Genomic DNA, 26,419 nt, shown 5'->3' on the forward strand with positions numbered 1-26,419 from the left:
GGGAGTGCGGTTGATAGAAGTTGTAGCAAGAACGTGTTTAAGTGGATGATACATATTTCGTGATTGCAACTGTACCTAGAATATACATTCTATAAGCTACTTATATTTCAGGGTGAGTTAGGTGCGGGGATCCCCGAGCGGGCAAACCCAGACAAACGGCTTGGGTTTAGGGCAAGGAATTACACTCAGGTCGAGCTCGTGTTGAGTCCATTGTGAGAACTTGCAGCGCTTGCACAGCCCGAATAAGTGGAGAAAATCTGCCGAGAGCAGACTGAGCAGTAGGCAGCAATTACAGAGCTGCTCAGCATGAAGATGGACGCGGAGAGTCACGAGCCCGGCCAATGGCGGATAAAAGAATGCGGATTGTGCGCGCGACCCGGCCCCTGAGTGGAGACACTTTGGGTCCAAGTCCGGGGGCAACCTCCAAAAGTTTTCGCATCGAAAAAGTCCGCGAGTCTGCCATCAGTCGCCCCCCGACTCGATAACCACCACGATGTATAGCTTCTGCTCAAGCATGCGCACTTCTGCGCTGACTGCGCATCGAGCAATGCTTTCGTCATCTGCTACGCTGCAGCGGCGCACCCTCGCGTCGCTTGCGTCCACGAGCGCCGACTTCTCAGTGCCTTCCGAGTTTGTGTCGCGCACTCCGCCGTACGCTGCTCTTATCTCGCGTCTCAATGTCGTGCGTAAGATTCTGGGTAAACCGTTAACGCTTGCGGAGAAGATTCTGTATTCGCATGTTGTCGATCCGGAAGAGGATTTCGCAGGGAAGGGCGGCCATATTCGCGGCGAGGTGTACCTGAAGCTGAACCCAGACCGTGTTGCGATGCAGGACGCGAGTGCGCAGATGGCGCTGTTGCAGTTCATGACGTGTGGAATGGCAAACACCGCTGTGCCTGCGTCTATTCACTGCGACCATTTGATTGTCGGTCATGATGGCGCGGAGCAGGATTTGAAGGCGTCCATTGCAGTGAACAAGGAGGTCTTTGACTTTCTCCAGAGCTGCGCACTCAAGTACGGTATCCAGTTCTGGGGCCCTGGCTCGGGAATTATTCACCAGATTGTGCTGGAAAACTTTTCCGTTCCCGGTCTTATGATGCTTGGTACCGACAGTCATACCCCCAATGCTGGCGGACTTGGCGCTATTGCGATTGGTGTCGGCGGTGCGGACGCCGTGGATGCGCTCACGGGCACGCCATGGGAGCTTAAGGCGCCTAGGATTCTGGGTGTCAAGCTCACTGGCCAGTTGAGCGGTTGGTCTGCGCCTAAGGACGTGATAACGTACCTTGCCGGCAAGCTTACTGTTAGGGTATGCGGTTGTGAAGCAGCGAGTTGACGGGCATAAGTAAACTAACGAATTGATAGGGTGGAACTGGATATATCGTTGAGTACTTTGGCGAGGGCGTTGAGAGCTTGTCGTGCACGGGTATGGCTACCATTTGCAATATGGGCGCCGAGGTCGGGGCGACGACCTCCACGTTCCCATACACAGACTCAATGAGACGCTACCTCGAGGCCACTCGTCGCGGACCTATAGCCAAGGCTGCGACTGCTGTGAATAACATGCACGGCTTCATGGCGGCGGACAATGACGCGGAGTACGACGAGGTCGTTGAGATAAACCTGTCGACCCTCGAGCCGCACATCAACGGTCCGTTCACGCCCGACTTGTCGACGCCGCTGAGCTTGTTTGGCGAGACTGTACAGAAGAACAACTGGCCTGCCAAGGTTTCCGCGGGACTGATTGGTAGCTGCACGAACTCGTCGTACCAGGACATGTCGCGTGTAGCGTCTATCGTACGACAGGCCAAGGACCGAGGTATCGAGCCCAAAGTGCCGTTTTTCATCACTCCTGGCAGTGAGCAGATTCGCGCGACCATCGAGAACGACGGCTTTACCGACATTTTCCTCGGCGCTGGCGCAAAAGTGCTGGCCAATGCGTGTGGCCCGTGTATCGGACAATGGGCTCGCGACGACGAGTCTGTCAAGGACCAGCCAAACGCGATTCTGACGAGTTTCAACCGCAACTTCCGCGCGCGCAATGACGGAAATCCACTAACCATGAACTTTTTGACCAGCCCCGAGATCGTGACTGCGATGATATTTTCTGGGGACATGGCGTTCAACCCAATCAAGGACAAGCTAGTGGACCCGCAGGGAAATGAGTTTTTGCTGGATCCTCCTCAGGGAGACGAACTACCAGCCCACGGATTTAAGCAGGGCGACCTAGCCTACCTGCCTGCGATTGATCCAGTCCCAATTCCCACGACTGAAGTGGCCGTGTCGCCAACTTCTGACCGTCTTGCACTGCTGGATCCGTTTGAGCCGTTTGAGAACAAGGAGCTGAAGTTGAGCGTGCTGATGAAGGTCAAGGGCAAGTGCACGACTGATCATATCTCTGCCGCTGGCGCATGGTTGAAGTACAAGGGTCACTTGGAGAATATCTCGAACAACACGCTGATTGGCGCGACGAACGAGGAGACAGGGGAGGTCAACAAAGCATACGATTTCGACGGACAGGGCTATGGAATTCCCGAGCTTATGATCAAGTGGAAGGAGGAGAACCGACCGTGGACTGTTCTAGCGGAGCACAACTACGGTGAGGGTAGTGCTCGTGAGCATGCTGCCCTAAGTCCGCGATTCCTCGGTGGTCGTATGATCCTATGCAAGAGCTTTGCGCGTATCCACGAGACGAATCTGAAGAAGCAGGGCGTGCTGCCGTTGACTTTTGCGAACGAGAGCGATTATGATCTAATTAAATCGGGCGACATGATTGAGACGCTGGATTTGCTTCCCATGCTGGACAACCTTGGCGCGGGATCGGGCTTGGTCACCTTGAAGGTGACGAGCAAGGACGGCAAGGAGACGATTATCAAGGCGAGGCACACTATGTCCGAGGACCAAGTCGAGTTTTTCAAGGCAGGCTCGGCGATCAACTACATAGGCAACCTGCGTCGGCAGCACGAGGCGGAGGCTGCCACTTAAGCGGTCACTACATATAGACGCGATGCACGCGCTCTACGGAGACAGGCAGACAACGAAATCAAACAAAATAGAGTAAACAAACAAACTAACAGGATGTACGACAAATGCATGGCGATGGGTGACGGGATGTTATGATATACTATAATACAAAACATAATTTTGCATAACAACGAACCGAAAGAACAAGATTGTGCCTGCCTGCCTTTTTTTTTCTGTGCCTACGGAAATTACGGAAAGAAAATCTAACAAATATCCCCGCCCCCATCTCGCAAGAAGATATTCTATTTGAGACGCGCCAGGTACGCGGCCCACCCGGCGTCGCGGTAGCGGATAGCCTCCGCAATGGAATCCTTATCTTTGGCAATGATGCCACGGCCGACGATGATGATATCCGAGCCTTCGGCAACTGCTTCGTCGACGGTACGATACTGCTGGCCGAGTCCGTCCGACTTGGCATCGAGTCCCACGCCGGGGGTCATGATGATGAAATCCTCACCCGGCGCGCCGAGTCTATGCATGGCGATAAAACCGAACGTAAATTCGGGGTGCATGCGCGCGTATGCCACGGTCTGCTCGGTGTATGCGCCTGTGGCAAGATTGCCCTGGGACGACATCTCAGCAAGAAGCAGCAGTCCGCGTGCTTCGCCCTTCTCCAGGTGCGGCTTCGCGCCAGCGTAGAGACCGTCAATGATGCCGGGGCCTGGTAGTGCATGCGCATTAGTGATGTGTGCCCAATCCGCTATCTTGTATATTCCCGAGGTGTACTGCGACTTGACTGTGGACCCGATATCGGCAAACTTGCGGTCTTCGAAAATGAGGAAGTTGTGTTTCTCGGCGAGCGCGACGAGGGGCACGACGACGGACTCATAGGTGAAGTCATCGACGATATCAATGTGCGTTTTAAACACGCACACATACGGGCCAAGAGCGTCGACGAGCTCGAGGAGCTCGGTCTTGGACGTGACATCGAGGGAGACACAGAGGTTGGTCTTCTTACTCGTGACGATGTCAAGTAGGCGCCGCGCCAGCGGAGAGGCGTGGGTCGACGCGCGGGTCTCGTACGAAATTTCTGTAGCGGAGGACATTGTTGTGGTTGGCATGTCGCACGGTGGTGATAAGGGGAAGGGACCGGGGAAGGAAGAAATGGAATTTGTAGAGGCACGAGAGGCAGAAAAAAATTGGATTAAGGTTTTGAGGTTTGCTCTTAGATAATTCCAATCCGGGAAGCTCGTAAACCACGACTTCGCGTCCGTTCGCGCCGATTTCGCCATGATACAGTCCCCGCGGTTGCTGTTGCCCACACACCGTCCGTCGTCTCGCGCCGCGGGTATTTTTACTGTTGCATCATGGCGGCGTGGCAGGCCAAGTCGCGGTGTATCGCGAAAGATTAGGTATTTCGAGCCCATTCCAGGCCCGCCAGGTTCGGCGGCGAAGTTCGCGGCAGGAAATAATTCGAGCCAGTACTGGAACCATGATGAAAAGTTTTTTCTCGAGGTCTTTGTCTCGCGCAGCCGCTCGCCGTATTTCAATCTGGCATTTGAGGACTACTTGTTCAGCACGTTTCCCACCGCGACGCAATCCGAAGAGAAGCTTGCAGTTGCGCAAGCCCTGGACCAGCCAAAAATCGATGATGCCCTAGCGCATCGGCCAAAGACACTATTCCTCTATGCGAACACGCCTTGTGTTGTCATCGGCCGAAATCAGAATCCGTACCGGGAGGTCAACCTGCAGGAGCTCCGGGCGGCTGGCGTGCCACTCTTGCGACGCAAGTCCGGCGGTGGGACGGTATACCACGATCTCGGCAACGTTAACTACAGCGTGATGACGCAGAGTGCCGACTTCACGCGGGCCGAGCACGCGCGCACAATCTGTGACGCGGTGAACCGGCACCTTATCTGGACCAAGAAGACCGTCTGGCCACTCACTGAGCGCATGCAGCTCGCGGTCAACGAGCGCTACGACATCGTCAACAACGTTGGAAGCAAGGTGAGTGGGTCAGCGTACAAAATCGAACGCGGCAAGGCGTACCATCATGGTACCTTTTTGCTGCAGGCGGATCTCGCGCGCGTGAGCAAGTTGCTGCACCGCCCATTGCCGACAGAGGGCGGGCCTGGGGAGAGAATCCGAGGCGGCGGTGTCGAGAGCGTGCGATCTCCAGTTGCCAATATCGAGATCACAAGCTCAGAATTTGTGGACGCCGTGATTGAGCGGTTTGGCCAACTCTATTCCTACAAGCAAAACAACCTTCTTGTCACATATGTCGACGAGCAGGAGCTCACGACAGAACAGGCCGCCGGAATCGCCGAGCGCGAAGCAACCCTCAAGGTGTGTTCTTACGCTCTTTTTTGTTGTCTAGGCTAACATTCTTCGTCAGAGCTGGGAATGGACGTACGCATCGACGCCGAAGTTTAGGCACAACTTCCAGGGCTTGAACGGCTCAGATGCCATTGAGTTCATGGTCAAAGAAGGCCACATCACGCGTGTAGTGGTGAAAGATATGCCGGCGCTGCTGCCTTCGACTGATACCGCCGTGCAAGAACTTGTCGGACAGCCGTACATAGCCGATACTATCGTACCCAAGATGCCCGACACGTACTGGCAAGACAGAATACGTGCTGCACTATGATATTGTACATAATTATATAGATCATACACACATGTAATATTCAAAGCAGAATTACAGGCCCTTGCAGAACTCGAGATGCGGCGTGAGCACGTCGATAATGTTCACAAAGTCAACCGTGTCCGGCAACGGCTGCTGGCCGGCTTTGCGAAGCAGTTCCTTAACTATGGTGATCGCCGGTCTCGCACCGATGCGGAGAACGAGCTTGTAGATTGGCACGGCTTCGTCGGATAGACTTTGCGGGAGCACAAGTGCTTGCAGAATTTGTAGTGGCACGTCGACGTCGTGCAAAGTCCAGAGGTGATGTGCAAGCCAGTGCAGCGCGCCCACGGCGGGGGCGAGGAGGAATGGTTGAAAGAAGTATTCGAGCCCGCCTTTAAGAGTGTCGATGTCTAGTAGATTCCGATTGCAGGCCTCGACGGACTGCTGCACGATTGTGGGCACCAGCAGCGCGTAATCCATCGGCGTGCACGAGCGCATGAGCTCGTCGGAGATACCATTAGTGTCGTACAACCCCATGATCCATCCGCCGAGGAGATCCGACAGGTCCGGCGTAAGCAGTTCGATAGGGTGCGCAGTGCCGTTCGAGGTAAGGTATTTCCGGCAAAAGGAGGTCACGCTTAGCTGTTGTTCCGAGAACTCGCTGAGCTCGAGGTTAAAATGATAATAGAATGAACAGATCAGGAGGAGGATCACTCCAAAGTCGGTGTAATTGTCTTGGAAGTCTGCATATCGATGTAAGCTTAAGTTTCACTCACTGCATTACGTCAAAATGCGCGTACTTGACTCGTCCTCGTATGTCCACCGATCTAGGCACTCCACCAGCGGTAGTAATATCTCGTACGGATCACGGTACACGAGCATAATGTTCATCGTGGTTGTATTCAGTGCAATCTCTTGAGCTAGTATTCGGAGTTTATACGTCTCCCGCTGCGCCGGCCATGTTGCTAGTAACTTGTTACACAGACCGTCAGCAGCACATCCGAGACAAGTAAAAATCACGAAACATACCCCAACGATGGCATCGATGGCCGCACTCTGCCGTAGACACCCCAATCCGTCGACATCGCTTATAAACTGCTTCACCGCTGCTTCGAAGTCATAGGCGTCCACAAGGGCGCTTGTCATCTCGTCGACACTTGCAAGTCCGCTATCCTGTTTGCCCCCGTTAAGCTCATATCCTTCCCCGCCCTCCTTCCCGCCACCCAGTACTCTATCCACAGCTGCAGATTCGATCACGCCGACACTCGCAAGAGCTTTAAGGAACTCGTATCGCATATCGTACGGGGCTGATTGTGAGCCGGAAGTCGCAAACATCACGTCGATATCGTTCTCCGACGCTGCGTTCACGATCGCGAGTGCGTTCTCGTTGATCATGAGTAGTGGTCGTCGGAGCGCATATTCTACCGTCGCAGTCGGCACTAGTGATCGTACCACAACGGTCGGTGCGCCTGAGTCACCATCGGCCGGCGGCGATACCAACGCGTCGCAGAGGAGTAAGGGCAACCGATTAACAATAAACGTCTTCCAAAGCGCAACCCGCGTCGCGTCTTGTGCCATCGCGCATGCTGAAAGGGCATCGAATGCCGCAGCGACGACTAACGCGATCGCGGCATCGGCGCTGTGTGTGCGGAACACGCCGGAGAAGAGTGCTGTGAATTTTGGACTTCCAAAGCGCGGACGACGGCCGCTTAACATTTCTTCCATCCAGGGAAGCTTTTGCTCGGAGCCTGAGTCAACAATGGCACCGATCTGTGAGTTTTGTGGTGCGGGGGTGGGTGTGAATTGAGATGCAGATGCCCTCCATTGTTTCGTTGAAGCTTCTAATTTCTGGGCGAGGGGAAGGTTGGTCACGTAAAGGTAGCTTATGAGCTGACCCAGTGCAGTTAGGTAGTCGTCCCATGAGGACTTATCCTTGTGCACGGTGGACGTGTACGCGTTCCGGAACGTCGTGTTGCTTGATAAGGCAATTAAGAACTGTGCCACGATGTCGCGAGCTGCTTCTGACGAGACGGCGTCATCTTGCACGCCTGTGGTTTCGTTGGACGTGATAACAATCGCAATGTATACCGCAAGCACCGCCGCAAGCTCGGTCGCAGCAGCCGCAGTCGCGGGAGTTGTGCTGCTTGCAGTCGTTGTAGGACGTCTCGATGCCTCGGGGCTGACGACATGCGTCAGTGCTAGTAACGCTTCGACTCGGAACTCCAGATCACAAGCAAGCAATGAAGCTAACAGACCCGGGAGTAGTTGTGGCAATGGTTGTGAGGAGGCGGAGTTGGTGCATAGGGCTGCGAGGTACTGAAGATGCAGTGGATCTGGGAAGGTTGTGAAAAGCGGGTGCACAACAGATCCTGGCGGGTGTCAGTGAGACAGACGATGAGAAAAATATGTACTTGGAACGCACGGCAAAGAACTGGCGATGGAACGTTCGTCCGCGCGACAGCTTCGCGCATGTACTTTGCAAACTGTGGTGGTTAGCAACAAGTAGGTGATGACGGGCATTCAGCTCCGCACCTGATCCGCCGGTACTCGCCGCCGTAGACACGTCCTAAGCAATTCCGTAGCCTGTGCTGCTGCTGCATCCTCTTGATCTTCCTGCGCGCCCATGCCCGCCATCGACACCTCGTTGCCATCGTCGATGTGGCTATGTTCGTTGACCGGATCGACCTGCGCTCCTGCGGCGGTCGCAGCCGCGGCTACCGCAGTAACCTGGTCAACACCATCTAGATGAATGTCATCAACGCCCGACAGATCCACATCAAGCAACATATCATCGTCGTCGTCGCCACTACCGTCGAGAACGTCCATGCCGTCGCTGGTGGAGAGGGGGGAATTCACAACGTAGAGGTGTGTTCATGTCTGCACGAGGCGGTTGAGCCTCACATGTTCCCACATCGCGAATTCCCAGTCCGCACTACCACCGCCGCGGAGGACATACACGATGCCGGAGAACGATGCACCAGCTCCGAATTTTCCGTCTTTGTATGATGGACTTGATAGTGGCGCAGTTGTCGCACGTGCGCCGGTCGCGTATAGCAGCCATAACGACAACACAGGGGAGAATGATAGGGAAGAGGCGGAGAAGAAGAAGTTGATGACTGCGGGTATGTTGATTGATCCTGTATAGCGAAGTGATAGGCAAATTGACGCATATCATAGCACTACAATTTCCGCCAGTGCATGCGCGTTCGGGAATTGCCACGGGGACGGTGATCTCAAAGCCACCCACTGCCACGATGGCACCGGCGTCAATGCCGCGTCCGGTCCCGTCTGCCACGCTCGATGCATTCACATCCGACCATGATCCCGCAGCCGACTCTAAGTCCTCATTTCGAATTTTTGCATCTACCTCAGCCACTGCGGCCCGCAAGCCCAAGCAACGCAAAACCGGTAACTACAACCACAAACGACGGCAATCCGGCAGCGTAACTGGGGCGAGTGGGCCGCCGCTAGACTGGGACGATTCGTACGACCTTGCGCGACCGAATAGCTACGAGGAGTACATACAAAGCGAGGAAAAGTACATGGAGGACGAGGACTGGCGAGCGTTCTTGCTGGATTTGAAGTTGCGGAATGAGCAGAGGGGTAGGCAAGAGAAGAGTAAGAAACGTGAAGCGGACAGTGAGAGCGAAGAGGAGGAAGAGATGGCGCGTCTGTCGTTTGGAGCGTCGAGGATACCCTCCCAATTCGAGTACGCAGACGAAACCACAATCTCGCGCGCGCCACTGCGTTACGCCAAAGAATTGCCATCGCCACCATCCCAGGAACCAGCAGTTCTTCCGAGTGCTCCCGAGAATAAACGCCAAACTTTCGCAAAGCGACTATTAACTAAATACGGCTGGGCCCCCGGAACCGGTCTCGGAGCGGACAACAACGGCATCGCGACTGCGCTGCACTTCAGTGCCAACAAGAACCGCAAAGGCCACGGCAAGATCGTGGACCGCAACGCGCGGGAAGCAGAGGGTGGGAAGTTTGGCAGGATGTCGAAAGTCGTGGTGCTTTCTGGACTAGTGGCGGCACACGACGTCGACGAGACGCTCGCGGGGGAGATCGGGGCAGAGTGCGACGAGAAGTACGGCACCGTGGAGCAGGTGTTTGTGCACATACCCGAGGGGGCGCAGGCAGACGCGGATACGAACGTGTACATCAAGTTCACGAGCGACCTGTCTGCACTACGGGTAAGTGGAATGTGGTGAATGCATAGGATCGTCGCTAACAAGTACAATAGGCCGTCAATGGACTCGACAAGCGGCTGTTCAACGGACGTGAGATCATGCCGCGGTACTTTGACGAGAGTGATTTTGCAAGTGGACGATACATAGCATAGTTACAGAGTATATTTGGCCAAAACTCAACAAACTAAAAGTCCGGAAAGAGGTTACCGTAGTCGTCCTGCCCTTGCACTCCGTAGTTAAGCTCTTCCTCGGGATAGTATTCAAAAAGGGATGCGTCGCCAGCATGACGGATCGGCGGCTCATATGGGGTGTCGATCTCGCGCCGCAGGATGCGATCCCACTCGACCTCGCGGAACCAAGGATGAGAGGTGATATCGGTGGAGCCGCCGGCAAGGTTACCGAGACGGCGGGTGAGGTCGCGGGTGATCAGACCCGAGAGCAGGTTGCGGGCCTCGGGAAGGATATAAGCGGGGTAGCGCACGTCGCCCTTGAGGACGTTTTCGTAGGTGCGCATGGGGGTTTGGTCGTAGAAGGGAGTGTAACCGGTGAGCATCTCAAATACGAGGATACCGAGCGACCACCAGTCGACGGACTTATTGTAGGCCTTGCGGGCGATGACCTCGGGGGCGATGTAGTCCGGGGTGCCGCACATTGTGTAGGTAACGTCGGGGACTTCCTTAGCGAAGCCAAAATCGGTGATGCGGATGTTGCCGCGGCGGTCGAGGAGGATATTTTCGGGTTTGAGATCACGGTAGATGATGTTGTGGGCGTGGAGGTATTCAAGTGCGAGTGTGACCTGAGCGGCGTAGAACTTCGCGACCGGATTGGGGAAGCGCTGGGACTTGCGGAGGAGAGAGAAGAGCTCGCCGCCCTCGATGTAGTCCATGACCATGAAGAGGCAGTTTGCGTCCTGGAAGGTGCCCCAGATGCGGATCAGGAAAGGGTGGTCGACGAGCTTGAGCATGCGGCGCTCGTCGTTGGTGTGCTCGACCTGCTTCATGTGGACGACTTGCGCCTTCTTGAGAACCTTGATCGCGTAGTAGAGGCGGTTGTAGCGAGAGCGCACGAGATGCACACGACCGAAGGAACCGGTCCCGAGAGTGCGCTTGATCTCGAAGTCGCCGATCGAGTACTTGCCACGCGTGACGGTCGAGCGCGCGGGCAGCAGCGACGGCTGGTTGGGCGTTGGTGCGGGCGAGGGCACTGTGGACTGGGGCTGTGGTGTTGAGGGCGTGCTGGACACTGTCTGCGTCGGCGGCGATTGTATCTGCTGTGGTATCTGCTGCTGCTGCTGTTCGGCGGCCATTGCCTGTTGCTTAGCGACGAGGGCGCCGGTGTCGTAGTGGTGGTACTGCCCGCCCGCGGCTGCGGCTGCGGCGTCCATGCTCGCAAGCACCTGGTCGTCCGGCATGACAGCAATGCAGGTGGTGAGGTGCGGAGAGCGAGGAGGCAGAGAGACTAGTGGGCGTGTGACGATGCGAGGAGAGTACTGTGGCGGGTGTTGGTGGGCGGGTGAGTGGTAGTACAGAGGTGGTGACGGCGGGCTGGCCGTGTCGTCACAGTCGCTTGCGGATCCGGACTGCGTGGGGCGGGCCAGCGCCCACTGCCACACTGCACCTGCGCTTGCGGCGCAACCGTCGCATCCACGTAGCTGCAACTACAAGCCCCGCTGCTTACAGCACAAGCCCCGCGTCAGCATCAGTCAAGGGACCCGTACGCGGGCATGTGCGGCGCCGTCGGCCTTACGCGATGCTCTGACGTCACCTGCGTACACCACACCTCAGATAAGGTCGGCCGTTTCCCCCCCCGACACCGCACATCACAACCACTGCCATGTCCGCCGCCGTCGCCTTATACGTCTCCAAGCGCGTGTTAATCGACGAGGCGCTCGTTCCTGCCAGCGTGTACGTTGACGCCGCTGGTCGCATCGTCCGCGTCGACCCCGGCGTCGTCGCACCCACCGACCCGGACCTCGCCTACCACGACTTTACCGCATACACCCTCCTCCCGGGTCTGGTCGATAGCCACGTACATCTAAACGAACCTGGACGCACAGAGTGGGAAGGCTTCGCGAGCGGCACCCGGGCCGCCGCCTCCGGCGGCGTCACGACAGTTGTCGACATGCCGCTCAACGCGATCCCGCCGACTACGACTGTCGCGAACCTGCACACCAAACTCGGCGCCGCGGCAGGGCAGTGCTTTGTTGATGTCGCATTTTGGGGTGGCGTTATTCCCGGAAACGCACCAGACCTGCGGCCATTGGTGGACGAGGGAGTGAGGGGGTTCAAATGCTTCATGATCAACTCTGGTGTCGATGAGTTTCCCGCTGTCGATGAGAGCGACATCGCGACGGCCATGGACACCCTCGCGGGCACTGGCGCGATTTACATGTTCCACGCTGAAATGGAAGACGAGCACAACCACCCCGCAGAAATCACGACCGCTCCAGAGGAGTACTCCACCTTCCTTGCCTCGCGCCCGGATACGTTCGAAACCAAGGCCATCGACACTATCGTCCGCACCGCACAAGCCAGCGCAAACCCTTCAGGCCTCCTCCTGCACGTCGTGCACGTTTCCTCTGCCGAGGTGCTCCCCGTGCTCGCGCGCGCGCAGAGCGAGCAGCTTCGCATCTCTGCTGAGACGTGCTTCCACTACCTCACCTTCTGCGCCGAGGAAGTGCCTCGTGCCGGCACGCAGTACAAGTGCTGCCCGCCGATCCGCTCGCGGGCCAATCGCGAGTTACTCTGGCGCGCACTCGAGGACGGCGTGCTTAGCACCGTCGTATCGGACCACTCGCCGTGCACGCCCGAGCTCAAGCAGGGTGACTTCTTCTCTGCCTGGGGTGGCGTGTCCGGACTCGGGCTTGGCCTGTCGGTGCTGTGGACGCAGGCGTCAAAGCGAGGAATCTCGCTCGCGAAAGTGATGCAGTGGACAAGCGCAAACACTGCGCGCCAGGCGGGATTGTACGGTCGCAAGGGCGTGATTGCGGTCGGCGCGGACGCGGACTTTGTCGTGTTTAACGAGGACGCTGAGTTTGTTGTCGGCCAGAACCAGCTTGTGTTCAAGAACAAGGTCTCGCCATACCTAGGTATGAAGCTGCGCGGTGTCGTAGAGCGCACGATTTTGCGCAATGGCGTGGTGTACATACGTGACGAGGGCGTGGGCGCTGTACCCAAGGGTGCGCTCATTCTTGAGCGGGTGGTGGCATAGACACAGTGTAGAACGGAATACGGAATAGACTTGTAGTATATAGTGAACAGATATGTGTACAGATAGTAACGCTTTTATATGCGGCAGAACGCTCTTGGGAAGCGCGCCTAAGGCTTGCACCGTCCGGTGAAGCGCGGGTACAGAGAGCAGTCCCTGACGGTGAAGCGGTCGAGTAGCCAGGCGAGGATACGCTCTGTGCCGAGACCGTACCCGCCGTGCGGGCACGTGCCGTATATCCTCTGATCGGAGAACCAATAGTACGGCTTAGGATCGATGCCCTCGCGCTTGAAGCCCGCGTAAAGCTCCTCGAGGTCGTAGATACGCATGGACCCGCCAACAATCTCGCCCACGTTAGGCATGAGCACATCCACGGACTCGGTCACGCGCGGATCCTCCGGCGCCTTCTGCATGTAGAACGACTTGATCTCGACCGGGAAGTGCGTAAGCAGGATCGGCTCGTTGATCTCGTCCGTCATGCGGCGCTCCGCCGCCTCGGCAATGTCGTCGCCAAACTTGAATTGTTCGCCGTCCTCGTTGGGTACGCCATGCTCGTTGAGCCACTCGAGCGCAGACGAGTACGTCATTCGGCGGAATGGCGTCTTCGGGGGCTGGAACGCGGGGTTGAGCTTCGCGACGATTTCAGCTATCTCAGGTTCCTCGAGCAGGTATGCCACGGTCTTGGTAATTAACGACTCAATGTGCAAGAGCAGGTCGTCAAAGGTGATAAATGCAAGCTCCGCTTCGACGTGCGTGTACTCAGACAAATGGCGGCGGGTGTGCGAGCGCTCGGCGCGGAAGGACTCCTGCACACAAAAAACATCGCCCAGCGCCGGCAGACAGGTTTCGAGGTAGAGCTGCGAGGACTGCGTGAGGTATGCGGGCTCGCCGTAATAGTTGAAGTCGAAAAGCGTGGAGCCGCCCTCAACTTGGGTCTGCACCATGCATGGCGGAGTGACTTCGAGCAGACCGAGATCCACGTAGACACGCCGGAATGCGCGGAGAAGCGCAGCGCGCACCTTGAAGATGCCGGACATGGTCTCGCCACGGAGCGCGAGGTGGCGCATGTCGAGCAGGATGGAGGGATCCGCAGACTCCTGGACCCTGTTTGTAATTGCGTCGTCACCACCAGGCGCGAGACCGACAATGGAGTAAAAATCAGCCGCAAGCTCGTGGCCGCCGGGGGCAGCCTTGCCGTCAGGCACCGCATTGAGCACACCGTAGACGACAACCGAGGACTCGAGTGTGAGACCAAGGGTCACGCCAGCATTGGCAAGATCACCCGCGAGCACGCACTGAAGGAATCCGGTGCCGTCGCGGAGGACCAGGAACGCGAGCCCCTTCTGCAGGCGCAGACGGTGCACCCAACCGCGCACGAGTACGCGCTGGCCACGGTGAGCGGTGGCGGCGCGGATTTTGATCGTGACTGGCGCAGGCAGTAACGCGTCCGGCACGGACGGCAGTACGATGGCTGCCGCCTCCGCCGCGCGCTTCGCGTCGTTGCCGGCCATCTTCTCCTTCGCGACCAGGGCTGCGCGTGCCTTGCGCGTGAGCGAATCCGCCCCCTTTACAGCCTTCTTGTACGCGGATACTGTGAGTGGCTCATAAGGTGCATCAGCGGTACGGCGGATATAATACGCTGGCGCAACGGAATTGGAGACAAAAAGCGCGAACGCGGGGGTCTTGACTGGCGCGGCGGGATCGGTGCCGGCTACGCCATCCGCGTCGACGCCGGCGACGGCGTCGATGTAGATGGCACCGGAGGGTGGTGGCGCCGTAGCGACAATAGGAGTGTACGTATTCTCAAGCACAATGCCGCCAAAGGCGACTTCGGGACCAGCCATTGTGTGGAGAGGAAAAGGGTGGAGGGAACGGACGAGCTGGCGGGGCTGCTTCTTTAGCGAAGAGAAAAAGAGTAATCCTGCAACAATGGGCAGTCACGTGGTAGGGCAAGGGTGCAGCGCCGCAGCCGCGATAGCAGCGTGGCGGTGCGCCGTGGCAGTGCGCCGATAACGCGGCCGCTGTTCAGGACATAGTTCGCGGGCGTCCAGTACGCCGCGAGCGCGTAGCAATGGGTAGAAGACGGTCGACCGCGACTCATAGGACACAATTGAACATGCTCGCAGCGCATTGTGTGCGCAGGGGCGCGGGGGACGCGCCGGGGGGAGGGGGGAAGGTCTGGAGCCGGGGCGCAGGCGGGCAGAAAGGGCGTGCGCTTTTCGCGGGCCGCAGTTCCTTTTCTCTTCGCCGAGTCCAACCCCTTCGTTCTGGCTGCCGTTCAGCTGTAGACGACGACGAGAAGACGACAAAGAAGACCCCCGAGAGCAGACGCAGTTGCAATTGCCCAGTCCGCACGCCTCTCCGTCCGCCCTCCCTGCACCACCCGCCGCGTCCCCGTCGCTCGCTCCTCCGTCGTCCGCGCCTGCGCGACCCCCGCCGCCATCACCACCCGGCGATCATCACCTCACCGTCCACCCCCAATGGCCACCGCCTCTCCCACTGCCGCGGCCCAGGCAGCGCCGGTCGCCGCGCCCGCAGCGTCTGCACCAGTCTCCACGCCCCCGACGCCTTCCGCCGTTATCGCCCTCCCCACTCCGCCGCCGTCCCGCGCTCTCTCCGCCGCCGCCGCTGCCTTCCCCGGCTCACCCACGCTCTCTGCCCCAACGCCATACATGTCCGCCGCCCACCATGCCGCTGCCGCGCACGCCGCTGCCCAAGCGCACGCTGCGGCTGCTGCTGCCGCTGCCGCGGACCCATATCTCGCCGCCATCCCATACCACTCCTACATGGACCTCGCTTCCCTGAACGACCTCGCCGCGGCTACCGCTGCTGCTGCCGCTGCTGCCGCTGCCGCTTCGTCTGCCGCTGCCGCTGCCGGCGCGGGTGCGGTTCAGCCAGGCTCTGCGGGCTCCATGTCTGGACCGCCTCCTGGCCCCGCCATCGTGCACACCTCCTCGCGCACCGTCTATCTCGGAAACGTGCCCTCTGAGACCACCGCTGAGGAGCTGCTCTCGCATGTCCACTCCGGTCAGGTGGAATCCGTGCGCATGCTCCCTGAGAAAAACTGCGCATTCGTGTCCTTCCTTGACGTCGCCTCCGCGTCGCACTTCCACGCGGACGCAATCCTTCGCAAGCTCTCCATTCGCTCCCAAGACATTAAGGTCGGCTGGGGAAAGCCCTCCCCGGTCCCAATGAATGTCGTCGTTGCGGTTCAGCAGTCCAACGCCTCCCGCAACGTCTATCTCGGCAACCTCCCTGACACCGTCACCGAGGATGAGATCCGCGACGACCTCGGCCGCTTCGGTGCCATCGACACTATCAAGCTCGTCCGCGAGAAGCCAATTGGCTTTGTCCACTTTCTTTCCATCTCGTCCGCCATCAAAGCGGTCCAGCAGCTACCGCATGACCCCAAGTGGGCCAACCGTAAAGTCTACTACGGCAAGGACCGCTGTGCTTACGTCTCCAAGACCCAGCAGCAAAACGCGGCCCAGTTCCTCGGAATTGTTCCCGGATACGAGCACCTCGTGGCCTCCGCAGACCGCGACATGATCTCCTCTGTCCTAGCTCAGCAATCCGCCACTGCTGCTGCCGTTGCGACTACCGCCGGCGGCATGGCCAACCTCGGAAACCGCACCGTCTACCTCGGCGCCATTCATCCCGACACAACCATCGATGAGATCTGCAACGTCGTCCGCGGTGGTCTCCTCCACCAGATCCGCTACATCCCCGACAAGCACATCTGTTTCGTCACGTTCGTCGACCCCACTGCCGCCGCCCAGTTCTTCGCCATGTCGAACTTGCAGGGCCTTATGATCCACTCTCGCCGCCTCAAGGTTGGCTGGGGCAAGCACTCGGGCCCGCTCCCTACCCCCATCGCGCTCGCTGTCACTGCGGGTGCCTCCCGCAACGTCTATGTGGGCAACATTGACGAGACCTGGACCGAAGACCGTCTTCGCCGAGACTTTTCCGAGTATGGCGAAATCGAGCTCGTCAACACGCTCCGCGAAAAGTCTTGCGCGTTTGTCAATTTCACAAATATTGCAAACGCAATTAAAGCTATCGAAGGTATCAAGCAGAAGGAGGAGTACCGCAATTTCAAAATCAATTTTGGCAAGGACCGCTGCGGTAACCCGCCGCGTCCCATGAGCTTCGCACCAATGCCGCCAAGCCACCAGCACCATAACCACCACCACAGCAACAATAACAACAACAGCAACAATAACAGTCACAGCAATAATCACTCTTCCTCTGTCTCCTTGGCTTCAAATAACCATCACTCCACCCCGGCTGTCGTCGCATCGCCCCCGCCTACCACTGTCACCACGCCACCTACTCCGGCGGATGACCCGGCCCCGACTCTGGCCCCAGCTCTAGCCCCGGCTCTGGCCCCGGCTCTGACCTCGGTAGAAGACGCCGCCCCGGCTGTACCTGTCCCCGTGAGCGACCCCGCGCTCGCGATTTCTGCGCCGGTTGAGATCCCCAGCTAGTCCACTCTCTCCATCTCTTCCCTTCTCCATCGAATGATATGACGACATGACGACCTTTATCTCGAACCTCCACGACATACCCACCGACAGCCTGCATTCATGAAATCCAACATTAATCGCATCCCGCCCCTTCACCTTCCGCCCGTCGTGGCTGATTACTCCGCCTTGATTCCCCTGCCTCTTCCCCGCGCACCTCAAAATTAGACACGGCTAAAACGTTCTAGAAAAAGCAGCTTTATAGAGAGTTTGCATAGTGTTTTTATTTTTCATTTCTTTGATTTCTCGAGCTCATGTTCAATCAGTTTGTTACGTTGTACTGTAATGTACATCTTTGCTTCAGCGCCTGTTCAACCGCCGCTATTCTTTTCCTTTCCTTCTCTCATTTCTATGTACGTATCCTCGACTGTGGTTGCATCTTCAGCCCAAGTCAATTCTAGTCTATCTCGGTCCACTTCCATCATATCCTCCGTGCTTGACCTCTCTGTATGTAATTAATATTAATGCTCTACGCGTCGTCAGCTCATGGTGCTGCCCTGCTGCTCAATGCTGGCACAGTCACGAGCCGTTCGTGACCTCGTTCCGTAGACTCTACGCTTGAGCCCCACTATCCAGAATTGCCGCGACAGGGAAGCTACAATCCCCCGACAATGCAGGAAAACAGTCTCTCCTCTCTCATATGTTAGGTTGCGCATTTTAAGTCAGGTATTCATATTTTGTGGCGAATATGTTGTACTCGACTGGTGGCTCGTAATCAAACGCATGTTGACAGGCTCTGGTACAAACACCACTTTAGACTTTAGCGCCTATTTCTGCAATCCACGGTACAATACTTCTGAATTGCCAGCTTGACATGCAAGGCCGCAGCCCACGCTGTATCAATGATCTCGACTCGTGCCTTGCGCGCATCCATTGATGATCGCCGCTGGGCGATGATCTCGTTCGTCCGGAGCATGCATATTAGTTCGACGCCGTCTCCCTCTGCTTCTATGAAGGAAGCCACAGCGGCTGCGGCTTGGGTCCGCAAGGGCAGTATCTGCGTACCATATCGCTCGTCCTGCTGCTCCAGAAGACGGAGCGTGTGCTCCCAGTTCCGCTCGCTCCGATTCTTCACACGGCACGCGACCTTCGCATACAATTATTCGACCGTTGCCACCGACAATACTAAGCCCTGCGTTGCCGATATCATCGCCGGTACCGTCACTTTACCTGAGAACTCGCGGACCATCTACATTGGCAATGTGCCCTTTGGGAGCGAATTAGGAGACATACTCGACTTTGTTAATACCTCCCATGTTGTTTCTGTGAGCATATCTGCGGACGACTCGAGAGCATACATGTCCTTCATCAGCACCGCCGACGCGTCTCAATTTCGCGCAGAAGTCATCGTGCGCTTGCTCGCAGTCAACTCACAGAAGATTGAGGTCGGCTGGGCTTCACCGTCGCCACTATCAGGTAAGTTCAGTGATAAGATGCTCAAGTCCAAGGTTTCACGCGTACTCTACCTTGGTAACATCCCCAGCTTCATCACCGAGAGCGAGATACGAAGGGAACTCAGTTGCTACGGCTCCCTTGATACGATCCTGTACTTGCACGACAAGAGAGCTGCTATTGTGTATTTTTATTCCATATCATCTGCCATCCTAGCCAGCAGATGGTTGCGTAAGAACGCCAGATGGACAACCTGCCACGTCTATAGCAGCGAGGATCGCCGCTCATACGTCCCTTGGATTCTAAGGGACGATGCTGCTCATTTTCTCAAATATGTCAACGATTTTGAACACCTCATTACTTCTGCGGACCGTGACAAAATCTCGTCCGATCGAGCCGAGGAGTACACTACGGATGCAGCCGCCGCTGCGAATTCGACAACTACTGACGGTCAAGAAAATATCGGCAACCGTTCGGTTCTTGTTAGCAATATTCCTGACGGCGTGAGCTTGTCACGTCTTTGTAATGCCGTCCGCCTCGATGGGCCTCTCCAGTATATCAAATACTTTCCCAGAAAGCGCAGCTGCATTTTCACCTTCATCGACCCCCTCGCCGCAGCCCATTTCGTGGCACGCTCGGAGCAAGACGGTCTTACGGTCCTCTCTCAGCCTGTCGCGGTCAGCTGGGGCGAGAAGTCCAGGCCGCTCCCCGCTGCCGTCGCCCTTGCCGTCACCGCCGGCGCATCCCGCATGATATATATCGGCAACATTGACGAATCCTGGAGCAAAAGCAGTCTGCGCCAAGACTTTTCTAAGTATGGCGGAATTGAGAGTGTCCGCATCTCTCCTGAGAAGCAGTTTGCCTTTGTCAGCTTTTTAAGCATTGGAAGTGCAGTGAGAGCGGTTCGGTGGATCAAGCTGAAGGACAAGTACCGCAACTGCATCGTCAATTTCGGCAGAGATATCTTCAGCAAGCCACACGCCAATGTGCCACTAGAATCATAGGTACCGTCACATCGACAGCCATGGCGACAGCAAGAATTAAAAGGCTCCTCTGAATCTGGAATCGAGTATATTGCAGTTACCCTGTATTGATTCTGGAGGTAACGGCGCAAGACATAAACGTCGTGACCGCGCCATGACGAAGTACGCAAGAAATTGCGTATCTATGCCGCTGAACTCCACTTCGCATAGCTCGCTGCAAGCATATACCTCGTAAAGCTGCCAGTCGTGACGTCCTCACAGACTCGCCTCTCTCCTCTCCTCTCCGTCGACTCACTTCCGCAAGACATGCCAGGGCTAGAGACATACTGCTTGTTAGAGCTCTTGGCACGCGAGATACTCTGGTTTGGGCTTCCGAACGCGTCCTTAACGCGCGTAGCTGACGCTCTCTACCCACACAGATCGAAAGTTCCCAACCACCTCTCGCGTCGCCTCTTTTATGCGGAGGATAGTATCTATATTACATAGCTGCCAAAAAGAGACGTGTATTTTAACACGCCACGTCACACGACGATATCTCGTATCACTTCAGGCCCCCTCCGCCGTCGTCATCGGACGCGCCGTGAGTTGCCGTGCGGCGGAATACTTCATGAACTGTGGGTGCGTAGGGAGTGGCTATTATATGAAAATGTCTAATAGTTGTCTGTCACATCGTGCTAACTAATCGTCCATCATGAATCGCGCACCTCGTCTTTTGGTTGACACCACTTTCACACTTGCAGCGCAAAGCACAATAAAGCACACAAAACAAAAACATATAGATACAAAGAACAAAACATAGTAATTAAAGATCATACCACACGGGCGTACTACTGTTAGTACTCTCTGACTATTCCGCCGCGCCCTCAACTGTCGACGCCGCGGGTGATGCTTCCTTCGGACTTTTGCGGCGCCCCAGTCGCCGGCCCTTTTCCTTTCCCTCCACTTGCGGCTTGTCTGCAGTCAGTTCTGCGATCTCCGACTTGGCCGCATCAACGCCCTCGGGTGAGCCGACAATCGTGATTGTCGTCGACGCAGCACCTTGCGGTGGGACTGACAGCTGCACCGCGTGCTTCGATTCGAGCTCACGCTTCTTCGCACCGCCGGGTCCGATGAGCCGCTTGTGCTGCGTGAGCGGAACTTCAACCGCAATGGAGACTTGTCGCTCGAGCTCCTCGACGCGGCGCTTGATTTCGGCGACGACACGCGAGACGACGGACCGGTTACCTTGCACGACGACGCCAGTGTCCGGCGAATCCTGTCGCGGGATGTTGACGACTCGCGGCGCGCCAGGAGTGCCTGCGTCTGCGGGACCGCCAGCCTGCGCAACGATTTCGCGAATCGTAGCGCCCTTGTTGCCGATTAGCATGCGGTGGTATGCCTTGGGCACGTCGACGGTCTCGCTCAGGAATTGCTCGCTCTCCGCCACAATCTCTTCCACGCGCGCACGCGCCTTTGCGATCGCCTCTTTGGTTCCCGAGAACTTCACAGTACGAGTATTGCCTTCATTGCTGCTGATCTCGGCCGTAGTAGCGGCTGCGGCACCGTTGCCACCGCTGACTTCGATCTTTGCGCCGGTCTGGTGCGAAATGTCGTGGATATACTCTCCCTTCGGTCCGATGATGCGCGCTAGTGCCTTACGCGGCACGGTCATAATGTCCGAGTACGCATGTTCGACCTCGTACTTGTACAGATCCATGATCTCATCGCGCGCTTTGCCGGCATCCTTCGATGGACCTCGAACGACAATCTCATCCTTCGACCGCGGCTGGTACTCGGCCTCTGCGCCGCCTTCGGATGATTGCGCGACAGCGTCTTCCGTCCGTGGAAATAATATCCGCACGTCGTATCGCTCCTCCAGCCGCTTCACGAGCGAACCTTTTTGTCCAATCAGCACTCGGTGGTACTCTCCAGGAACCTTCAGACGGTACACAACCTCGTCCTTCAGTCGCGCTTCAAACTTTAGGATTTCTTTCTGCGCTTCCTGTACGTTGCTCTGCAGACCCTTGATCGTAATTTGTCCGTCAGTGTCCAAATCGATCTTGACATCAAGCTTCTCACGGTACCGCGAAATATTAGATCCACCCTTGCCGATTAGTTGGCTCCGGTACTTATCCGCAAATTCAAACGTTGAGGTGTAATTACTCAAAGTCTCCTGCTCCGCGCCCTCTGCGACGGCCACGGCAATGCTCTTCGCAGCCGCCTCGACAGCCTCGGCTGGTCCTCGGACTATAACGCTGTCTTCTGATGTCGCTTCTGAGGGTCCCGGTCCAAGCTGCACACTCACTCCGCTTTCCTCAAGTGCGGTGATTGTCGCTCGCTTCGGTCCGATTATGTACTTGTGCTGCTTCGCCGGGATGGTCAAAACTTTTGTCAGGAGACTCTCCTGCTCGGCCTGAACGACCTTAAAGAACTCAACCGCTTTCGCGAGTCGCGCTTGAATGACCTTCTCGCCTGGTCGGAATTCCTCATCCGGCTTGCCTTCATAAACAAGCAATATATCGTCGCCTTCCGTGGACGCATCGGGTATAATTGCAATAATTCCAAACTCCTCCTTAGCCGATGCTACATTCTTGCCGTCTACCCCAGCAATATGCTGGTACAAGTCAGGCGCGATCCCGGAAATGTGCGCAACACGCGACGGCCGAATCGAGTCGACAAGGTTGACAATTTCCTTTCGCGTCTCCTTCACCGTCTCGACAGACTTGCCCGCTATCGTGAGCACAACTCCGTTCGCTGGCTTTGCAAGGCTCTCTGCGGATGGGAATGTGATCCACACGTTCTGCTCCTTCTCGATACCCGCAAATCCGTTACTCGCCTGTAGATACCGGACAAGATCGACAGCGTGGGAGACGTTGTGATCATGCGCCATCGATATGTCGAGTCGCTCAACCGTCACCGAGTTCGCCATCGCCAGGATCATGGCCTTGGCTTCGGGCAGCTTCTCTCGAGGTCCAAACACGATAATACTGTCTGAGATACCGTCCGCCTTCACCGTACACATCGTAGCCGCAAAGACGTCCTGTGCAGTCACGAACCGGTGCCTGTCCTTTGCGAGCGGCAGCGTTACCGACTCGCAGCTTGCCTGGAGATTGACCACGAATTGCTCAATCCGCGTCTTGGCATCCTGAACGGCATTGCGCTCACCCGAAATGACGATAGCAGAAACAGTACCATCCGTAGGAAGACTGATTTTGACGTCACCAATGCTCTCAATCGCCGGGAGCTCGGGGGTGATGTACACGTAAAACTCAGGAGCCACCTGTGCGGCAGTGAGTCTCGTCGTCAGCGTCTTCGTGCGCTCCGCGACAATTGCAAGAATCTCCTTCTTTGCCTGTGCAACGCCATCAATGTCGCCGTCAATAGTAATCTCCGCAGAATCTTCGTCACCCGCGATAACGTCTTCCTTCTTGCCGACCCGAATGTTAGTCGACGAGTTGTGCTGGATAGCCTTAAGCGTCCGACCATTTGTTCCGATGATGAAGCCACGCGTGCTTGCGGGCACTAAGACGACTTCCGAGACCTAGAACTTGTCAGCCTGAAGATCACAACTTCGGCTCGATCTCAACTGATAGGTGCATACCTTGGGCGATAAGGCCTTTTGGAGCTCCCGCTTAACACTGTCAATGCTAGACTGTTTGCCCTTCAAGATAAACGTCGTAATACCACTCCGGCTGGTTGACGACTCAATTGCGGAGATACCTTGGGTCTCCCGCGCCTTAGACATGACACCATTTAACTCTGGACCTCGACGTGTCTCCGGCTTCAGCGTGATCGTAAATCTGTCCGTGACATCGTCGGAACGCGCCGCCATAGGCGTGCGGGTCGTCGCACCATTGACTTTCGCCGCCGTTGCGTTGGTGATAGTGGTACTCTTAGTGCCCCACACCGACGACTTGGCACCGCCACTTGCACCACCGCCGAGTACAGGGAACGCCTCGAGCGAGGAAATATCAAGTTTAGCACTTGGCTCCGCCTTAGGCTTTGTTGATTTACTCTTGGATGGTACCGCGCCGGTCGAGATAGTTGGGGTTGGTGACGCGGACGACGGAATGGTCTCGGTCGTCGCCACTGAGGAGGTCAAGTCAATTGGGGTATCCTCGTCGGCATGAAGATCCTCCGGCACAGACGCAACGATGGGCTCGAGGACAGATGCTTGGACATCCACCGCTGCCGCTGCAGCTGCCTCATCTCTTGCGCGCAGGAGATCAGCCGGAGACAGTTCAGTGGTGAGGAGCGAATTCGACATAACTGCAGCAATGACCAATTATGAACACAGCAAGATCACAGACGTGCTGCTGAATACAAATAGAAACGGAAATGCAAATGGATCAGGAAATTCCTGGTCCAGTGAATGGTGCTTGGGTGGGTGCCTCGCTCCTGCAGTAATGCACTCAAAAGATAAACCACACACCGCAAATTGATATCGATGTGCGGAATGTTAAACAAGCCGGCCGATGACTGAGCGAAGAGTGACAAAAATGCAGGCGAATTGGAATTGACTTCTCAAGCCGGCATCTAAGGGGACTGGAGAGGCAATCTGGACACGCCCAACGGGCGGGAAGTCAGCACGGTGGCCTTGCCGTGGCACCCCAAGCAGCGGCACCACGCACACTGGGGCATCAATTCGCAGGCAATACGCTGCGAGAGAGCCACTGAACACGTACCGTCGAGCAAACCGCACAAAGAGTCCTGAGAGCGGACGGTGATTGAGCAAAGGGAGTGGGACGGAAGGGCGATGGGAAGGGAGGAAGATTACTAGACACGACGCTTAACCGCGTCCCCGAGGTGCCACTTACCCGGCTGACACATTCGTCACCGCTGCGATTTATCAGATCGTCTATTGCAAATCGCGGCTGCGATAGCGATGCCCTGCTCAGTATCCCCCTATCAGACTACGTGAGTTGACAACCAACATGCAGCTTGGCGACGACCCCGACCGCTTTTCTCTAGCGTTCAGCTGCAGCGCCATCTTGTAGTTGCCCGTCACCGTCGCGACCATCGCGGTGCCTGTCGCATGTGAGTACTGCGTCGAGACCTCAAGCATGTTCTGTGCTATAAAGTCTACGCTCAGTGCTTCCGTCACGCCGTCCTTGACTTCAGTGTCAATCATAGATACGCACGGAAGTCTGTCGACAACTTCGCCCCGCAAATGCTCTGGACTTCTGTCCTGCAAAGCCGTGAAGATCAGTTTTGCGCGCCTATTCTCCTCAGCACTGCCCATCCGCCGGACCATGTCCAGCAGCCTTTCTCCCACGCGCCGTGAGCAAATCAGCTTCGTATTACATGTCTGTCGTTCAGTCAGGGGCAAAATCACATCGTAGATCACCCTGTGGCACTTCTCCGCCGCGATCTGCTTCTCTAAAAACGCGTACGCGTTGTCGGACTTCATATATGGCTTGCCGGACTCCGACGTCGATGGTGGCGGGTGCTGTCGTTGACATGACAGCTTCTCCAGCGTCTTCCCGTGGCTAAGATTCGTGATATCCGACACCAGACATAACACGCCGGTCACGTCAAAATTGAGCACGTACGGAACTTGCTCCCGGAAAAATTCCTCGTCTTGTCGGCGTAACTCTGACACTATTTTATGTGCATCTCGCCTCGCCTGTGTCGGTTTCGTATAGAATTCAACCTCAATCTGCAATGACTTTCGAAGAACGCCGGCGATGCAAGTGGCAAACTCGCGATCTTGGCTAGATAGCGTCTCTAACTCGATATTGTGAAACAAGAGAGTAACCCGTCGCTCCGTGGTCGCACGACTTCCCAGGACTCTCGGCAGCAATCCTCCGTCTTCGGCCAAACAGTCTCGCGGCGCCGTTTTCTGCACTTCGAACACGAGGTTCTCTAACACTTTATAGACCCGCAGCATATGCACAAGGTCGGCAATCTCCATTGGTTCGCCATCGTAGTCGTCATTGCCCATCTCTGCCGCTAAGATCGCGAGCTCCTGGCGCAATACGGAAACTGACAGCCTTGTGATCTTCACCGTGTGGCTGCCGTACTCAGCGGTAATATCGCCCGCACACGCGCCGGCTGCGCTAGATTTTGCACTGGTTCCAAGAGACACGACGCCGGCGTATATATCGCTGGCAAATACGTCCCAGACTACCTCAAGATACGGCAGGTTGGTCGAGCGTAGTCGCGACCATCGTTCATCGCTATCGTCGATCCTGGATATCTACTTCTCTTAGATCCACGTAACCAAATCTTATATGCAGAGTGCGCTGACCTGTTGTAATGCCGAGAACTCCTTGTTTGCCTGCTTCAGAAAACTTGACAAGAATCGTGACCCGCGAGTCCATATTGGTCTTTGTCCACAGTATCCTAGATCCGAAAATCGCCTACAAACTTCCGAAGCCACCGAGCACAGGTCTTCAAACCGTCGAAGTGTCTCTTCGTACAAGGAGTTAAAGCCCGGAGTTCCGACACAGTCGTTGCTCATGAGGCACGATCGGTAGAGAAAAGATATCGCCGCTTCTCGGCCGCGCTCCACACCTCGGACATCTACACCCATGACTTCGAACGTGCTAT

The 26,419-nt window shown here is 56.5% G+C and overlaps 12 protein-coding genes across 12 annotated transcripts; 6 read left to right on the plus strand and 6 right to left on the minus strand.

The window, feature by feature from the left end:
• The first annotated feature begins 352 nt into the window (after positions 1 to 352).
• V1518DRAFT_423803 (aconitase family-domain-containing protein) lies at positions 353 to 3,152 on the plus strand. Its single transcript, XM_066905780.1, has 2 exons — positions 353 to 1,309; positions 1,366 to 3,152. Exons 1-2 carry the CDS (start codon positions 494 to 496, stop codon positions 2,983 to 2,985), a joined length of 2,436 nt encoding a protein of 811 aa, XP_066756855.1. The 5' UTR covers positions 353 to 493; the 3' UTR covers positions 2,986 to 3,152.
• Positions 2,857 to 4,234, minus strand: V1518DRAFT_423804 (Orotidine 5'-phosphate decarboxylase domain-containing protein). The gene has a single exon (XM_066905781.1). It carries the CDS (start codon positions 4,083 to 4,085, stop codon positions 3,267 to 3,269), a length of 819 nt encoding a protein of 272 aa, XP_066756856.1. The 5' UTR covers positions 4,086 to 4,234; the 3' UTR covers positions 2,857 to 3,266.
• V1518DRAFT_423805 (uncharacterized protein) lies at positions 4,208 to 5,675 on the plus strand. The gene is made up of 2 exons (XM_066905782.1): positions 4,208 to 5,310; positions 5,360 to 5,675. Exons 1-2 carry the CDS (start codon positions 4,255 to 4,257, stop codon positions 5,609 to 5,611), a joined length of 1,308 nt encoding a protein of 435 aa, XP_066756857.1. The 5' UTR covers positions 4,208 to 4,254; the 3' UTR covers positions 5,612 to 5,675.
• V1518DRAFT_423807 (mediator complex, subunit Med5) lies at positions 5,569 to 8,466 on the minus strand. The gene is made up of 5 exons (XM_066905783.1): positions 8,123 to 8,466; positions 8,013 to 8,073; positions 6,620 to 7,959; positions 6,391 to 6,562; positions 5,569 to 6,333 (listed from the first exon to the last, which is right to left on the minus strand). The coding sequence occupies exons 1-5, from the start codon at positions 8,414 to 8,416 to the stop codon at positions 5,663 to 5,665; spliced, it is 2,538 nt and encodes an 845-aa protein (XP_066756858.1). The 5' UTR covers positions 8,417 to 8,466; the 3' UTR covers positions 5,569 to 5,662.
• V1518DRAFT_423811 (uncharacterized protein) lies at positions 8,325 to 9,979 on the plus strand. Its single transcript, XM_066905784.1, has 3 exons — positions 8,325 to 8,712; positions 8,768 to 9,786; positions 9,837 to 9,979. The coding sequence occupies exons 1-3, from the start codon at positions 8,550 to 8,552 to the stop codon at positions 9,933 to 9,935; spliced, it is 1,281 nt and encodes a 426-aa protein (XP_066756859.1). The 5' UTR covers positions 8,325 to 8,549; the 3' UTR covers positions 9,936 to 9,979.
• V1518DRAFT_378713 (kinase-like domain-containing protein) lies at positions 9,968 to 11,089 on the minus strand (the record flags this gene model as incomplete). The annotated part of the gene is made up of 1 exon (XM_066901616.1): positions 9,968 to 11,089. One exon carries the CDS (start codon positions 11,087 to 11,089, stop codon positions 9,968 to 9,970), a length of 1,122 nt encoding a protein of 373 aa, XP_066756860.1.
• Positions 11,090 to 11,547: 458 nt separating this feature from the next.
• Positions 11,548 to 13,082, plus strand: V1518DRAFT_423815 (uncharacterized protein). Its single transcript, XM_066905785.1, has one exon. The coding sequence runs from the start codon at positions 11,617 to 11,619 to the stop codon at positions 12,991 to 12,993; it is 1,377 nt and encodes a 458-aa protein (XP_066756861.1). The 5' UTR covers positions 11,548 to 11,616; the 3' UTR covers positions 12,994 to 13,082.
• On the minus strand, positions 13,002 to 14,887 carry V1518DRAFT_423816 (uncharacterized protein). The gene has a single exon (XM_066905786.1). It carries the CDS (start codon positions 14,832 to 14,834, stop codon positions 13,101 to 13,103), a length of 1,734 nt encoding a protein of 577 aa, XP_066756862.1. The 5' UTR covers positions 14,835 to 14,887; the 3' UTR covers positions 13,002 to 13,100.
• A 583-nt stretch (positions 14,888 to 15,470) lies between these two features.
• Positions 15,471 to 17,477, plus strand: V1518DRAFT_407887 (uncharacterized protein; the record flags this gene model as incomplete). Its single annotated transcript, XM_066902013.1, has 1 exon — positions 15,471 to 17,477. One exon carries the CDS (start codon positions 15,471 to 15,473, stop codon positions 17,475 to 17,477), a length of 2,007 nt encoding a protein of 668 aa, XP_066756863.1.
• Positions 17,478 to 18,463: 986 nt separating this feature from the next.
• Positions 18,464 to 19,909, plus strand: V1518DRAFT_430026 (uncharacterized protein; the record flags this gene model as incomplete). Its single annotated transcript, XM_066906160.1, has 1 exon — positions 18,464 to 19,909. The coding sequence occupies one exon, from the start codon at positions 18,464 to 18,466 to the stop codon at positions 19,907 to 19,909; it is 1,446 nt and encodes a 481-aa protein (XP_066756864.1).
• Positions 19,910 to 20,735: 826 nt separating this feature from the next.
• Positions 20,736 to 23,612, minus strand: V1518DRAFT_439491 (uncharacterized protein; the record flags this gene model as incomplete). The annotated part of the gene is made up of 2 exons (XM_066906400.1): positions 20,736 to 23,408; positions 23,469 to 23,612. The coding sequence occupies 2 exons, from the start codon at positions 23,610 to 23,612 to the stop codon at positions 20,736 to 20,738; spliced, it is 2,817 nt and encodes a 938-aa protein (XP_066756865.1).
• A 1,017-nt stretch (positions 23,613 to 24,629) lies between these two features.
• Positions 24,630 to 26,356, minus strand: V1518DRAFT_423824 (uncharacterized protein). Its single transcript, XM_066905787.1, has 2 exons — positions 26,118 to 26,356; positions 24,630 to 26,066 (listed from the first exon to the last, which is right to left on the minus strand). Exons 1-2 carry the CDS (start codon positions 26,328 to 26,330, stop codon positions 24,762 to 24,764), a joined length of 1,518 nt encoding a protein of 505 aa, XP_066756866.1. The 5' UTR covers positions 26,331 to 26,356; the 3' UTR covers positions 24,630 to 24,761.
• Positions 26,357 to 26,419: the final 63 nt, after the last annotated feature.

This window comes from Limtongia smithiae (genome assembly GCF_038497785.1).
Source record: "Limtongia smithiae strain NRRL Y-17922 unplaced genomic scaffold V1518scaffold_20, whole genome shotgun sequence".
NCBI classification, from domain to species: domain Eukaryota; kingdom Fungi; phylum Ascomycota; class Lipomycetes; order Lipomycetales; family Lipomycetaceae; genus Limtongia; species Limtongia smithiae.

Coding starts and splice junctions, on each gene's coding strand:
- V1518DRAFT_423824 (XM_066905787.1), bottom strand. CDS start 26,330: ATGAGCAACGACTGTGTCGGAACTCCGGGCTTTAACTCCTTGTACGAA. Junction 26,067..26,117: donor AGTTCTCGGCATTACAACAG/GTCAGCGCACTC, acceptor TAAGAGAAGTAG/ATATCCAGGATCGACGATAG.
- V1518DRAFT_423807 (XM_066905783.1), bottom strand. CDS start 8,416: ATGGACGTTCTCGACGGTAGTGGCGACGACGACGATGATATGTTGCTT. Junction 8,074..8,122: donor GGCGAGTACCGGCGGATCAG/GTGCGGAGCTGA, acceptor TAACCACCACAG/TTTGCAAAGTACATGCGCGA. Junction 7,960..8,012: donor TCCATCGCCAGTTCTTTGCC/GTGCGTTCCAAG, acceptor GACACCCGCCAG/GATCTGTTGTGCACCCGCTT.
- V1518DRAFT_423816 (XM_066905786.1), bottom strand. CDS start 14,834: ATGGCTGGTCCCGAAGTCGCCTTTGGCGGCATTGTGCTTGAGAATACG.
- V1518DRAFT_423804 (XM_066905781.1), bottom strand. CDS start 4,085: ATGCCAACCACAACAATGTCCTCCGCTACAGAAATTTCGTACGAGACC.
- V1518DRAFT_423811 (XM_066905784.1), top strand. CDS start 8,550: ATGCCGGAGAACGATGCACCAGCTCCGAATTTTCCGTCTTTGTATGAT. Junction 8,713..8,767: donor GAAGAAGTTGATGACTGCGG/GTATGTTGATTG, acceptor CGCATATCATAG/CACTACAATTTCCGCCAGTG. Junction 9,787..9,836: donor GCGACCTGTCTGCACTACGG/GTAAGTGGAATG, acceptor CAAGTACAATAG/GCCGTCAATGGACTCGACAA.
- V1518DRAFT_423815 (XM_066905785.1), top strand. CDS start 11,617: ATGTCCGCCGCCGTCGCCTTATACGTCTCCAAGCGCGTGTTAATCGAC.
- V1518DRAFT_423805 (XM_066905782.1), top strand. CDS start 4,255: ATGATACAGTCCCCGCGGTTGCTGTTGCCCACACACCGTCCGTCGTCT. Junction 5,311..5,359: donor AGCGCGAAGCAACCCTCAAG/GTGTGTTCTTAC, acceptor ATTCTTCGTCAG/AGCTGGGAATGGACGTACGC.
- V1518DRAFT_423803 (XM_066905780.1), top strand. CDS start 494: ATGTATAGCTTCTGCTCAAGCATGCGCACTTCTGCGCTGACTGCGCAT. Junction 1,310..1,365: donor CCGGCAAGCTTACTGTTAGG/GTATGCGGTTGT, acceptor ACGAATTGATAG/GGTGGAACTGGATATATCGT.